Source organism: Castor canadensis, chromosome 6 (genome assembly GCF_047511655.1).
Source record: "Castor canadensis chromosome 6, mCasCan1.hap1v2, whole genome shotgun sequence".
Classification (NCBI taxonomy): domain Eukaryota; kingdom Metazoa; phylum Chordata; class Mammalia; order Rodentia; family Castoridae; genus Castor; species Castor canadensis.
Genome location: NC_133391.1, coordinates 17,275,384 through 17,289,206, shown reverse-complemented (window position 1 = coordinate 17,289,206; position 13,823 = coordinate 17,275,384). Strand labels below are relative to the sequence as shown.

Sequence of the window (13,823 nt, the reverse complement as noted above, 5' to 3'; positions counted from 1 at the left end):
TACTGTCTGATCTGCTAAATGGATACTAATTTAATCTCCAGAGACTACAGACCACAAAGACATGTTGAGACAATTGTGTTCTTCTGGGAATTACATTACGTTCTGCATGCATATCCAATATGACCATACAGCTAAGACACTACCACACCACACCATGGAAGAAAATCACTTTATTCTAATTAACTCAAAATAACATCAAAACAGCCTGTTTAAGGAAGCCACACAAACACTTGCCAGTCCCAAACTCTATATCATGTCAGTGAAAACTGTACAGGTACAACACCCTCTTCTGTGGCCACTCTGAAGCCATGAGGTTATTAAGGAGAGATTTATTGTGATTTTATACTCTACATTTCACTATTGCATTCTGATGTTAAATGAACTTGGTCATCAGAGGCGATCTTCAATTCCACTTGAGCTTCTTGGTTACACTAACCCTGCAAACAGGAAAGGTAAATTAGAGGAGCACTAGCTGCAGACACTCAACAGGAGAGACACCTAAATGAAATGTCAAAGGCTTCTGCTAAACCAGGACAGGACATGCAATCTACTAATTCCATAGCTCAACCACCTGAGAGGATTAAGTTCTCTCCTATTTCCTACCTACCTAAGGGTGGGAAAATGAAAGCAAGTGTAACAGATAACCCACGCAGGCTGACAGGAGGAAGTTACATAAAAACAACTGACAGCCAATGTTCCAGAGTATTATGAAGGACTAGACCTGGCACACAGATTTACACTTGCCTAGGGAAGATTCAGGGTGAATGGAGTAGATGTATAAACCACATACCATTTGCAATTCTGCACTGTTTCAGCACCTCATTGAAGCCTTCACAGAGCTTAAAGTCACCCTGGTTCTGGGCACACTCTAAGAACTGTTTTATCTCATAAAAGCAAGGCTGCTGCTCCTGCTGCTGCATGGGCTGGGTTCCCAGGGGCTCCTGCAAAGGCAAAGTAATCAGTACAATCCAGAAAGGAAATCATATTCACAATAGGCAAGGGGTGGCACCCAGAGTCTTTTCAGACTCTGGGTGCCACCAGAATCTGATGCCAATTAAAGTTTCCATCTAATTACATGTGAAAGTGAAAAACTAGGGGTGCAGTCCTAGCTCAACTAGTAAAGCATTTGCCTAGCAAGTGTGAGGTCTCACGTTGAAGCCCCAGTATACACATACCAAAAAAAAAAAAAAAAAAAAAAAAAAAAAAAAGACGTTTTCCGGGCATCTCAATATTAAATGGATGTGCGGCTTTGTGATAGAGTGCTTCATCCAGCATGTGTACAGTCCTGGGTTTGACCCCTAACGCTGCAGAAATATAATGAGCTGAGGATATATATAGCTTAGTGGTGGAATATGTACTCAGCGTGCACAAGGCTCTGGATTCAATCTGTAACACCAAACACAGAAAAAGAATAAAGGAAAACCAGAAGGATTAGAAGTTCCAAGCACTCCAAAAATACAGAGTGCACGCTCATGCTCACAAGAAAACTCAGGTGTTCAGAGGCAGAGACCAGGGAGACCCCAGCTTAAAACTGGCCCCAGCAAACACATTGCAGGACTCAATCTTGAAAATACACAAAAAAGGGCTAGAGAAGTGGCTAAAATGGTAGAGTGCCTACATATTCCTAGCAGGTATGAGGCCCTGAGTTCAAACCCCAGTACCATCAAAAAGAAAAACAAAACAAAACAAAACAAAACAGGGCTGACAAGTAGCTCAAGTGGTAAAGCACCTGCCTAACAAGTGTTAAGCCTGGAGCTCAAACCAAAACCAAAACACATTCCCAAAGCTGAGCATGGCAGCAGACTGTTGCTGTTTATCGGCTGGACCTGGGTGACAGGAGCTGTAAAAGATGAGGGGACTACTGAGTCTTGCTCAACAGCCACTTTAATGAGTATCACTTCTACTTTTTATAAACTCCTTTTTTCAGAGAGCATTTGGTCAGAAAAAGCTTGTCAAGTATTATGTGTCAAGGTTACATTAGTACAAGGAAGCACAGTTAAAATTAACACTTTCTTATGTCTCTTTTAAAATGGGAACAGAGAAACAGGAGAAGCATAACCTTCTTATTTACATCTGAAGGACATGAAGCCATGTGGGAAACCTTGAGCACTGTTGTTTTTCTGGACGTCTGGTTCTGAGACTTTTGTTTCAGTTCCTTGGAGCCTTCTCACAAGGCCAGATACCAAATCACACAGGCACAGTCTGGTCCTGAGGCCTTTGCCTCAGTTCCTTGAGCTTTCTCACAAGGCCAGATACCAACTCACACAGGCAAGGTCCCACTGCTGGCTCCAACAGCATACACCTGTAACCCCATCATCATTTGGATATTACAGGAGTTCAAGGCTAGCCTAGGCTACAATAAGGCCCATCTCAAAAAAGGAAAAGCAAAACAAACACACCCACAAAAAATGGTAAAAAAAAAATTCACATACTTAAGAAAGAATGGAAAACTAACAGGTAAGAGTTTATGAGTCCTCAGAGATTTCTGATTATTAACTAAGATTATGACTGGATTAGTAAGAAGTGCCACCAAGATAAAGTATTTAGATAAGATGTGGTGATGCACACCTGAACTCCCAGCTACCTGGGAGGCTGAGGTAGGAGCAACATAGTAAGAACCCATCTCAAAAAAAAGGGGAAAATGATTATTTTACAGGGAATCAGGCTGGACTGTTAACAATTCTCCTTAGGAAAAACTATAAATTATATAGTCCTGCCAATTGTAGATTTTGATAAACTCATTTTCTACGAGTTGTACAGCACTGTAGATTCTAAAATTAAAGATGGTTCCTACACATAAAGAACTAATACACAACAAAGTTTTCTGACAAAGAATGCCCAAACTAGAGAATGGCTGCCCAGGATCTTACCTGGTAAGTGATGTCAGGCCTGGAGGGCTCAGCGCTTCCACCTCCACTGAAGCCCCCAGTGATGGCATGACCCAATGTATGCCCAACAGCAGAGCCCACAGCCACGCCAGCTGCAGTCGTTGCCATCTGGGCCATCAGCCCAGGCTGCCGGGGCGCAGCCACAGGTGCTCCAACTGCAGAAGCTGGGGCCACTGCTGGTGGCTGAGCTGCAGGTGCTGGCCTGGGTGGAGCTCTCATATGAGGGGCCCGGCTGTGAAAGAAAACAATGAAAAGCATGAAGTTCCCACTTCCAAGTTTCTGGAAACTGGCAAATTAAAAAAGCTTGTATATTAAAAATAATCTTCAGGATTCTCATTTTAAATTAGTGAACACAAGTATTTATTATGTACAGGCAAAAAAACTTTATGGAAAACAACTGTTAACTCTACATCACCTTAACCTCTTTAATCTTTTGTAATGGCCAAGCAATAACTACCTTAAAAGTTTTCAATTTCCCCCCAAAAAAATCACTCATTCCAATATTAAGCAGTTATTATGTACAAGAATATGGTAGGGGCTGGGAATATGGGAATACAACTGAAATCAAACAAAACTCTCTGCCTTCATTGAGCTTACATTCTACCAAGATGTTTATAAAATGTCACATGACATTCCTTATGTACTAAGAACTATCCCAAGAGTGTTATGTTGGGAGCTACTGAAGCTTTAAGATTATCAAATCTCACTGGGTCACTTGAATTAGGATCTAGGGCTGGAACTGGTAGAGCACTTGCCTAGCATGTCACGAGGACCTGTGTTGTCAGCACAGGAGGGAGAAAAAAAAAAAAAAATCTTGGTTCCTGGGTGGTGAAATACTAATACACTTGTGGACCCAACTACTCAGGAGACTAAGGGGAGAGGACTGCTTGAGCCATGGGTTGGTAGAGTTGGGCAACATAGCAAGACTACACCTCCAAAAACAAAAATTAAAGACAGGGCTGGAGACACCGCACAAGGGGTAGATCGCCTGCCTAGGAAGCAGGAACCCGAGTTCAAACCCAGTATTTCCAAAAAAGAAGTACTGTTACTTACGGGTCAGCTGTAAATAAGATTATTTTAGGGCTTGAAGGTGTGAATGAAGCGGTAAAGTGCCTACCTAGCAAGCCTAAGTTCTGAGTTCAAACTCCAGCCCCACCAAAAAAAAGCCGCCATCTGAGTAAAGAAACCAGTCCAGTTCCTTCATTCAACAGAGTAGAAAACTGAAGCTTTAGTCTGTGAAGGCAAATTGTCTGAATTATAAAATTAATTTCGAAGCCCGGGAGTGGGAGGCTCTTCTGTAATCTCAGCACCCGGAAGGCTGACGCTGGAGGAGTTCAAGCTCAAGGCCAGCTGGGGCTACAGAGCGAATTTAGGTCACGAGATCCTGTCTCGAAAAACCACGAGCTGGAGCTCAGTACAGGCTCGCCCAGCCAGCAAGACCCTGGGTTCCATCACCAGCATCGACAAAACCCAAAACAGTAACTTCAATTATTGTGTTCCCCATCCGCAAGACGTCTGGATGCGTCCAACCCCGCTTTAAAACCTTGACGTAAATCATGCCCTCAGCCCATTTCCTCGTGCGTCCTTCTCCCGACTCAGCCTAGGTCAAAAGGTTAGGACTGAACTCCCTATCAAGAAGCAAACGCCTTCCCGTTCTCTGGCTAGGAAGCGTCCTTCCATTTCTTAGCACCGAACACAATTCTCCCCGGTGCGGCGGCCTTGGCCTCTTCGCCCCCAACCGTGGCCTGCGTCTGGGTCCCGGGACCGGGACTTCGGCCCCCGAGTCCCGGATAGTCTCACCTGGCCGGAGGGGCCGTGCGGGAGGTGCGGCTTCGGCCTCCACGTGGCATCCTAAGAGCGAGGGTACTAGGCTTCCAGAAACGCGAAACTGCGAAGACCCGGCGGCTTCTGCGAAGGAGAGCGGAAGAAGGTAGGCGTAGCTGGCCTTGGCGCAGGACCAATCAGCGCACAGGCAGCGGCCTTCCGTTTACCGACGTCTCTCCGGACCCTGAAGGTCATTGGAAGAGCAAGACGTCCCTGCGGCGCCTCGTCGTACGCGGTGACGTCATCAGCTCGGAGCCAGGGCGCTTTCGAAAACCGGAAGTTCCTGTGGTGCTGCAGCAAATCTTGTCCTCCGAACCTATCAGGACTTCCTAGGGCGGACGGACCGTGGCGGCTTCCTTCAAACTTTGTGTCCACGTGGTAGTAAAATGTAACCTGAGAGTGAGTCACAACTCCGGCCTGACTGCCACAGGAACTTGGGTAAGTTACTTGGCTTAAATTACTTATTTGGGCAAAATTTTTGTTTTTCGTTTTGCCTTTTTTTTTTTTTTTTTTTGGCAATACTGGGGTTTGAACTCAGCTAGATTAGGCACTCTACCACTTGAGCCACTCCACCAGCCATGGGCAAATCTTTTTTGAGGCACAGTGTGGATGCATAAAACTAACTTATACAAAGCAAGAAGCAAAATTCTAGGGTTAAATTTAGGATTTTCTCATTCTTGTCTGTGGGTCCCGTGCAAAAAAGTTTGTCTTAGCCCCTTTTCACATATATTACAGAATTTGTGTCCAGAGTTGGGATAATATCCATAACTCAACAAAAATATACAAAACAGGCCCGGCGCCACTGACTCACGCCTATAATTCTAGCTAATCGGGAGGCAGAGATCAGGAGGATCGCGGTTTGAAGCCAGCCCAGGTAAATAGTTCGCGAGACCCCATCTCGAAAAAACCGTTCACAAAAAAGGGCTGGTGAAGTGGCCCAAGTGGTAGGCCCTAAGTTCATACCTAGTACCGCCGAAAAACCAAAAAGACAAAGTACAGAACAGCTTGTTAAGTTCTGGAGACACAGCAATCAAATAAAACAGGATTCCTTCTTCACATTCTTAAGTTTCAAGGCAGAGAAGCAAACTATAATCAGATGGTGGTGACATGCAGGAGGAGTCTGAAGGTAGCAGGGCAGGACTCTGGGGCATTTGAACAGAGTCCCAGGAGAGGTAGGGAAGCTGAGCCTCTTGTTAGTGAACATCTCAGGAAGCTGAAGCAGCAGAGACCCCCAGGTCCTGCTCTAAGCTTGCTGTGAAACGCTTTCCGCAGTTAAGAGAATTGCCTCGGCCAGGGGAAAGGTGACAGGTGGGAAAGTCTTGAGAGTAGGGTGAGGTGTAAGAAAAAGAGGTGGAGCCTCCATTTCTGTTGGGCTTTCGATCAGAAATTTCCTCTTTCTGCCAGAGTAGCAGACTTTTAAGAGTCTTCTCTTGTCCCTGGAACAGCACATCTTCCGTGAAAAACAAAAGTTTTAAGATTTTTTTTTAAGTACTGGTGTCAATTAAGGCCTTACTCTTGCCAGGCAAGTGGTCTACCATTCGGCAATACACCCGGGCAACCTTTTGAAATCAGAGGATCAAAATTCCACCGTAAGCACACTAATGTGACCATTGCCTTAGTATTTGTCCTGTGAAGAGCTATGAAGTTTGATACACATGTGCTGACCACCGGTTGCTCTTTTTCTTCCCTAGTCACCTTCTACCTTAGAACCTCTTTTTTCCCCTTTGGCAGCACTGGGGTTTGAACTCAGGGCCTCACATTGCTCCTTATTTTGTGTTGGGTGTGTTCAGGATGTGGTCTGGAGAACTGTTTGCTTGGGCTGTCCTTGGAACCTCAGTCCTCCTGAAGGGCTCCTTACGCCCAGCCCCTCTTCTTTATCCCGAAACACCTTCATCCCTACCCTCCGAGAGGTGGATTTGAGATTTAGGTCTCCTGTCTCCTCAAAAGTTCACGTTACAGCAATTGGCATACTTGGTGGTAAACACAACAGGCCTGGCTTGAGAGCAGTAACACTATGCATCTGCTTTTGGATGATTCCTAAGTACAGTTGGAGAAAAGCAGCCTTTATGAAGGGCACATCTTGGCACAAGAAGAGCTTAGAGCAAGCAGGACTTTCTACAACTCAAGAAAGAAGGTAGGGTACGGTAGCACAGGACACTGATCCCAGCACTCAGGAGGCAAAGGTAGAAGGATCACAACTTTGAGGCCATTCTAAGGTATCTAGAGACCCTGTCTCAAAAAGCCAAGGGCTAGAGCTGTAGTACAGTGGTAGAGCACTTGCCTAGCACGTACAAGGTCCTTGGGTTTGAGCTCAAGCATTTCAAAAACAAAAAAACAAAGGAATCTAGACCAGACAATTTTAATCACAATTGATTTAGTTCATTAATTTCTATATTGAAAGAATATTACATTTGTACAAAGTGATTTTGTGATGTTAAAAGATTAGAAATGATGTAAATTCCCTTCAGTAGAATACTGGTTTAAAACAGTACATTCAGATAATATGCGGCTATAAAAAGGGAAGAAGCTTCTCTTTGTATTGGTATGAAATGATTCCAAGATAAAACTACAAAGAAAAAAAAAAGCAAGGGGAAGGATTGAGTATGGTGTGCTGCTGCTTGTGCACAGTGAAGATGACCATATTGTGTATGCATAAAATATGTGAAGTTAAGCTGAGCCTGGTGGCTCACGCCTGTAATCCTAGCTAATTTAGGAGGCTGAAATTGGGAGGACTGAGGTTTGAGGCCAGCCCCAGCAAACAGTTTATGAGATCCCATCTCCAGAAATATCCAGAGCAAAATGGGAGGTGTGGTTCAAATGGTAGAGCACCTGCTTTGTAAGAATGAAGCTCTAAATTCAAACTCTAGTTCCACCAAAAAATACACATATACATACATATATGTCCATATATATGTATGTATGTGTATGATTACAGTCACACTTTGCCTCAGGCAGCGGGACCAGGTGTCTCACACTGGGAAGGGCTGAGGTTTCAGTTGAATAATTTTGTCTCTTTTGGATTTGGAAATAGTTAATATACTCCATTCAAAAAAAAAATTAAGAACATGTAAAATGTTAAAAGAACAACAAAAAAAAAGGGAGGAATTGAAAAATACTAGACTTCCACTATATATATTTATAGTTTGCTGAAAAGATGTGTCCTACCAGCAAATTTTAAGTTGTGTAAACCATGTTTCAGAACTTCCTATTCTAGAAATTTAAGAAACAGTCATTGTGGAGAGATAGTAGTTGTAAAGCCATTTATTTAACAAAATGTATATAACGAAAAACCTATAAGCCACCTACCTTGTTTAGAATTCCATAATACAGAATTAAACAAGCCATGCTTCATGTGGTGAAATGTGTGCAGCTGTTCAAAGGGTTTTGAAGGGGACTGGGGTATAACTCAGTGGTACAGCGTGGCCTGGCATGTACGCAGCCCTGGCTTCAGTCCCCAGCACTGTTCAAAACTGTTATGAAAAGAGTGTTTGACATGAAAATTTTGTTTATAGTGAGTTAAGTAAAAAAGCAGGTTGCAAAATTATACACATAGGTTTATTATTCAGAGCAGTACGCGGTTTGAACTCTGGGTCTCGTGCTTGCTAGGTAGGTACTTTATTACTTGAGCCATGTCCCCAGCCCCCAGCCCAACAGACACTATTTAAAACAAAAACAAAAACAAAACCTTCATATATATTTTGAAAACTGCAAGTTTTCTTGGTGTTTTCCACTGGGTAATGGAATTATAAGTGATTTCCTTTTTTTTTTTTTCCTTGCCCGTATTTTCCAATTTCTCTCTCTTTTTTTTTTTTAAATTGTGCTAGGGGCAAAAACCCTTGTTCCTTCCTATTATTGCTTATATTCTCTCTACAACAAAATTAGAAATAAGGGCAAAATAGTTTCTGCTGGGTATTGGGGGGGGGAGAGGGAGGGGGCAGGGGGGAGAAATGAACCAAGCCTTGTATGCACATATGAGTAATAAAAGAAAAATGAAAAAAAAAAAAGAAATGGGCAAGTGAACTAAACAGAACTTTCTCAAAAGAAGAAATTCAAATGGCCAAAAAACATGAAAAAATGCTCACCATCTCTAGCAATAAAGGAAATGCAAATTAAAACCACACTAAGATTCCACCTCACCCCTGTTAGAATAGCCATCATCAGCAACACCACCAACAACAGGTGTTGGCGAGGATGCCGGGGGGAAAAAGGAACCCTCTTACACTGTTGGTGGGAATGTAAACTAGTACAACCACTCTGGAAAAAAATTTGGAGGCTACTTAAAAAGCTAGACATTGATCTACCATTTGATCCAGCAATACCACTCTTGGGGATATACCCAAAAGACTGTGACACAGGTTACTCCAGAGGCACCTGCACACCCATGTTTATTGTGGCACTATTCACAATAGCCAAGTTATGGAAACAGCCAAGATGCCTCACTACTGATGAATGGATTAAGAAAATGTGGTATCTATACACAATGGAATTTTATGCAGCCATGAAGAAGAATGAAATGTTATCATTTGCTGGTAAATGGATGGAATTGGAGAACATCATTCTGAGTGAGGTTAGCCTGGCCCAAAAGACCAAAAATCGTATGTTCTCCCTCATATGCGGACATTAGGTCAAGGGCAAACACAACAAGGGGATTGGACTTTGAGCACATGATAAAAGTGAGAGCACACAAGGGAGGGGTGAGGATAGGTAAGACACCTAAAAAACTAGCTAGCATTTGTTGCCCTTAACGCAGAGAAACTAAAGCAGATACCTTAAAAGCAACTGAGGCCAATAGGAAAAGGGGACCAGGAACTAGAGAAAAGGTTAGATCAAAAAGAATTAACCTAGAAGGTAACACCCACGCACAGGAAATCAATGTGAGTCAATGCCCTGTATAGCTATCTTTATTTCAACCAGCAAAAACCCTTGTTCCTTCCTATTATTGCTTATACTCTCTCTACAACAAAATTAGAAATAAGGGCAAAATAGTTTCTGCTGGGTATTGAGGGGGTGGGGGGGGAGAGGGAGGGGGTGGAGTGGGTGGTAAGGGAGGGCGTGGGGGCAGGAGGGAGAAATGACCCAAGCCTTGTATGCACATATGATAATAAAAGAAAAAAAATTGTGCTGGGGGTACATTGTGACATTTACCAAAGTTCTTACCATATTATCAAATATATACCTGAATTCACCCCCTCCATCATTCTCCTTTACACCCCCCCCATTCCTGGAATAGTTTACACAGGTCTCATTTTTCCATTTACATACAGGTGTACACAGTATTTGCACCATATCCACCCTCCTACCCTCCTTCCCCACATTCTCCCCACTTCCCCAATTTTTCTATAATGAACATACTTACATTTAAATATACCGCTATGGTAATTTAAAATATATTACAAATCCGTCAAAAAATGAACCTAATTCCTTTCCCTTGAATGTGGGCTGCATTTAACCACTCACTTCTCATGGCATTTTTCCCATGATTATGATGGTTTGCAACTTAAAAGGCAGTGTGGCTTCCTCACTGCTCTTGGATCACCCACTCTGAGGGAAGCCAGCTGCCACATTACAAAACCCAGGCAAGTACACAGGGAGGCTCATGTGGCAAGGAACTGAGGCCTCCTGTTGGCATACAAGAGAGCAAGCTACCTCCCGATGACTATGGTCTCAGCAACAGCTTTACTGCCGCCTCAGGAGACACTGGGCCAGAATGACCCAGCTCTTCTCCTGAATTCCTGACTCATGAGACCAAGTAATCACGTGCCAATCATGATGTTTTTGTCAAGGATGGGATGCACGTTCAGTGGTGGTACTGCAGGATTACACTGCCTACTGACAACGTAGCCACCTTCACTTGCATAAGTACCATGTTTGGGTTTTTTGGTGGTGCTGAGATTTAAACTCAGGGCCTTCAACTTGAGCCACTCCACCATCCCTATTTTTGTGAAGGGGTTTTGAGATAGGGTCTTGGAGAACTATTTGCCTGGGCTGGCTTTGAACCTTGATCCTCCTGATCCTGAGTAGCTGGGATTACAGGTGTGAGCCACTGATGCCTGGCATTTCCTAACACATTTTTCAGTGTATTTTGTCAAACAGAGCATGACTGTATTTGCCTTAAGCCACTAGGTTTGAAGTAATGCTACAGGGCAATAGATAATAATACATGTATTTTCTTTTTCTTTCCTTTTTGTTTCTTTTGTTTTTGAGACAGGGTCTCACTATGTAGCCAAGGCTGGCCTCCTGCCTCAGCTGTGAATACACACATTTTCCACGGTGGTCATATTTTAAATTTAATGTAAAAGTTCTACTATACAAAATAAGCAAGATCTAGTAAACACAACATCTTACAGAGTATTGCTTTAACCTGGCAAATATTTGTCTGGGTGTCATGGTTAACCTTTTTTTTTTTTGGTGTTTTTTTTTTTTGCAGTACTGGGGTTTGAACTCAGGGCCTACACCTTGAACCACTTCACCAGCCCTTTTTTAAAATGGGTTTTTTCAAGATAGGGTCTTAAGAACTATCTGCCCCAGGGTTGGCTTAAAGTAACTAGGATTACAGGCATGAGCCACCAGCACCCTGCATGGCTAATCTTTTGTGTGTGTGTACTTGTGGGTGTATGTGAGTGTGTGGGGGTCTGTGTGTGGGTGGGTGTGTGCACATGCGTGGGTGTGGGTGTGGCACTGGGGCTTGAACTCTGGGCCTTGCAAGGCACATGCTCTACTTACCACTTGAGCCACCTGACTGGATTGAGAGCTGTGAAGATTACTAAAGCATGCCTCTGATGTATCTATGAGAGGATTCCAGAGAGGAGCAACTAAGGGAGAAGACCCACCTTGAAAGAGAGCAGCACCAGTGGAGCTTTTGGAAAAAAAAAAAGAAGCCAGGTGCCAGTGGCTCACACCTGTAATCCTGGCTACTCAGGAGGCAGAGGTCAGGAGGATTGTGGTTTGAAGTCAGCCCTGGGCAAACAGTTCTCCAGACCCTACCTTGAAAAAACCCATCCCAAAAAAAGCCCTGCTGGAGTGGCTCAAGTGGTAGAGTGCCTGCTTAGCAAGTGTGAGACCTTGAGTTCAAACCTCAATACTACCAAAAATAAATGAATAAATTGTTAAAAATGGGGACAGCAGCACCTACCTCAAAGGATTGTTCTCAGGCCGTAATTTCAGAGAACCTAGCAACTGTTCAATACCCTGTAGAATAAATACTAAACCTTTAGTGTTTACATAGACTAATATGACACTTGGGTAGAAATCTTGTACAAATCTCTTTTTTGTCTCCCCCATTCCTCTTTGTGACTTTTTTTTTTGGCAGCATTGGGGTTTGAACTCAGTGCCTTGTGGTTGCTACACAGGCATTCTACCACTTGAACCATACACCTAGCCCTTTTTTGGGATAGGGTCTCATGTTTTTGCCCAGGCTGGCCTGGACTACATCCTTGTATTTATGCCTCCCTAGTAGTTGGGATGACAGGTGAGGGCCACTAGTCACAGCTAATGGTTTATATGAGGTCTCAATAACTTTTTGCCAGGGCTGGCATCAACAACCTCCCCCCCCCCAAATCTTCCAGATCCATATCTCCACCTCCTTAATAGCTGGAATTACAGGCTGTGCCACCACACCTGACTGTGACCTCTTCTTCACATCTAAAAATCCCAAGTATTTGTGGTTCCGGAAACGAGTTACCATATTAACTGAAAAAGGAAAAAAAAAAACAACCTCAAGAGTTAAAATGCCTTCCTTGCTGTTCTTTTTAATTAAAAATCCTAAAAAGGCAGACCGACTTAGATGTTACTTACTACTTACTTAACAGTTAGTAAGGAAAAGATTGAAGCAGTAAACTTAAGAAATGTGGAAAAGTTCTGTTGACCAACAGTTACACTTGGAGTCAGTGAAAATATTTTTATCCGGTCTCGAGTATCCTGCAGAAAATCAGACAGAAACAAAAATCAATTAATTTCTTCAGACCAAACACACGAGCACTAGAAGTTCTTTGCGTGTCTGGTACTGGGATTTAAACTGAGGACCGCGCTTGCTCGGCAGGTCCTCTACCACTTGAGCCTCAACCCCTTACCAGTGTTTGACATCTCATTGATTTTAATTTGCATTTCCCTAATGATCTGCGAGTGTGACGTTGAATACTATTTTCATATTATCCGTTCACCATTTTAAAAGCTATACTAATAAAATTTGCATTTACTTAGAAACATGCAGAATGTCAACAAAACAGCGTTTTGTTTTGTTTTGTTTTCCGGTGCTGGGGATCCACCCAGGGCCTTGCGCGTGCTAGGCACACTTTACCACTGAGCTACACCCCAACCCAGAACACACCAGCTTTGAAGACAGGGTCTCACCATGTAGACCTATCTGGCCTGGACCCCTCCATCCTCCAGCTCGTTCTCCTGAGGGCCGGGATTACAGCCGTGAAGCACCACGCCCGGCCCGCCAGTCCCTCCCGCCAACGCGGCCAGGAGGGGAGTGGCACCTACCGGCTCAGGCGAGGCGCGTGCGCGGCCGCGGCTGCTGCTGGCGCTGGCGCCGCCTGCGCTGGCAGTTGAACAACTTCTGCGCGATCTTGCGCTCGTGGCCGCCGGGCACTGGCCGGTTGGTGCGCAGCTCCTGCTCGCGCCGCGTCCGGCCCTTGCTGCGTCCGGCCCCGCTGGCCGGGAAGTCGCACAGGTAGTAGTAGTCCAGGCAGTCGTAGAGGTCCTCCTCGAAGCTCACTGGTGGCCACGCCTTGAGGGGCTGCTTCCGGGCCCGGGCCTGGGGGCGGAGAACCAGAAGGTCGACGATCCGGTCCATCGCGCCGCCGCTACGGCCGCCCGCCGCGCTGGCTCCGCGGGCCGAGTCCCGTCCCGCGCTCCCATTGGCTCAGGTGGAGGGGCGTGGCTTCATGACGTCACAGACCATGACTCTCTGCACTAAGGAGGCTGAGGCAAGAGGATTGAGAGTTCTAGATAGGGCCACTCTAGATCCTGTCGCAAAAGCAGCAGAGAACGGGTAGAAACAATTGAGATTTCCATCCCAGGATTTAAAAGCTTAAGTTATTTCAATGTTTTTAAAATATTTTTTCTTTTTGTTTTACATATAATTGTATATATTTTGAGGTAGAGTGT

The 13,823-nt window shown here is 44.3% G+C and overlaps 2 protein-coding genes across 2 annotated transcripts; both read right to left on the bottom strand.

Annotated features, from left to right (window-relative positions):
- Nucleotides 1–150: 150 nt before the first annotated feature.
- Nucleotides 151–4,920, bottom strand: Chchd2 (coiled-coil-helix-coiled-coil-helix domain containing 2). Its single transcript, XM_074075798.1, has 4 exons — nt 4,689–4,920; nt 2,871–3,120; nt 791–941; nt 151–437 (listed from the first exon to the last, which is right to left on the bottom strand). The coding sequence occupies exons 1-4, from the start codon at nt 4,736–4,738 to the stop codon at nt 427–429; spliced, it is 462 nt and encodes a 153-aa protein (XP_073931899.1). The 5' UTR covers nt 4,739–4,920; the 3' UTR covers nt 151–426.
- Nucleotides 4,921–12,434: 7,514 nt separating this feature from the next.
- On the bottom strand, nt 12,435–13,560 carry Nupr2 (nuclear protein 2, transcriptional regulator). Its single transcript, XM_074075799.1, has 2 exons — nt 13,197–13,560; nt 12,435–12,629 (listed from the first exon to the last, which is right to left on the bottom strand). Exon 1 carries the CDS (start codon nt 13,507–13,509, stop codon nt 13,201–13,203), a length of 309 nt encoding a protein of 102 aa, XP_073931900.1. The 5' UTR covers nt 13,510–13,560; the 3' UTR covers nt 12,435–12,629; nt 13,197–13,200.
- Between the last annotated feature and the right edge of the window lie 263 nt (nt 13,561–13,823).

Coding starts and splice junctions, on each gene's coding strand:
- Chchd2 (XM_074075798.1), bottom strand. CDS start 4,738: ATGCCACGTGGAGGCCGAAGCCGCACCTCCCGCACGGCCCCTCCGGCC. Junction 3,121..4,688: donor CGCACGGCCCCTCCGGCCAG/GTGAGACTATCC, acceptor TTTCTTTCACAG/CCGGGCCCCTCATATGAGAG. Junction 942..2,870: donor GGCCTGACATCACTTACCAG/GTAAGATCCTGG, acceptor TTGCCTTTGCAG/GAGCCCCTGGGAACCCAGCC.
- Nupr2 (XM_074075799.1), bottom strand. CDS start 13,509: ATGGACCGGATCGTCGACCTTCTGGTTCTCCGCCCCCAGGCCCGGGCC.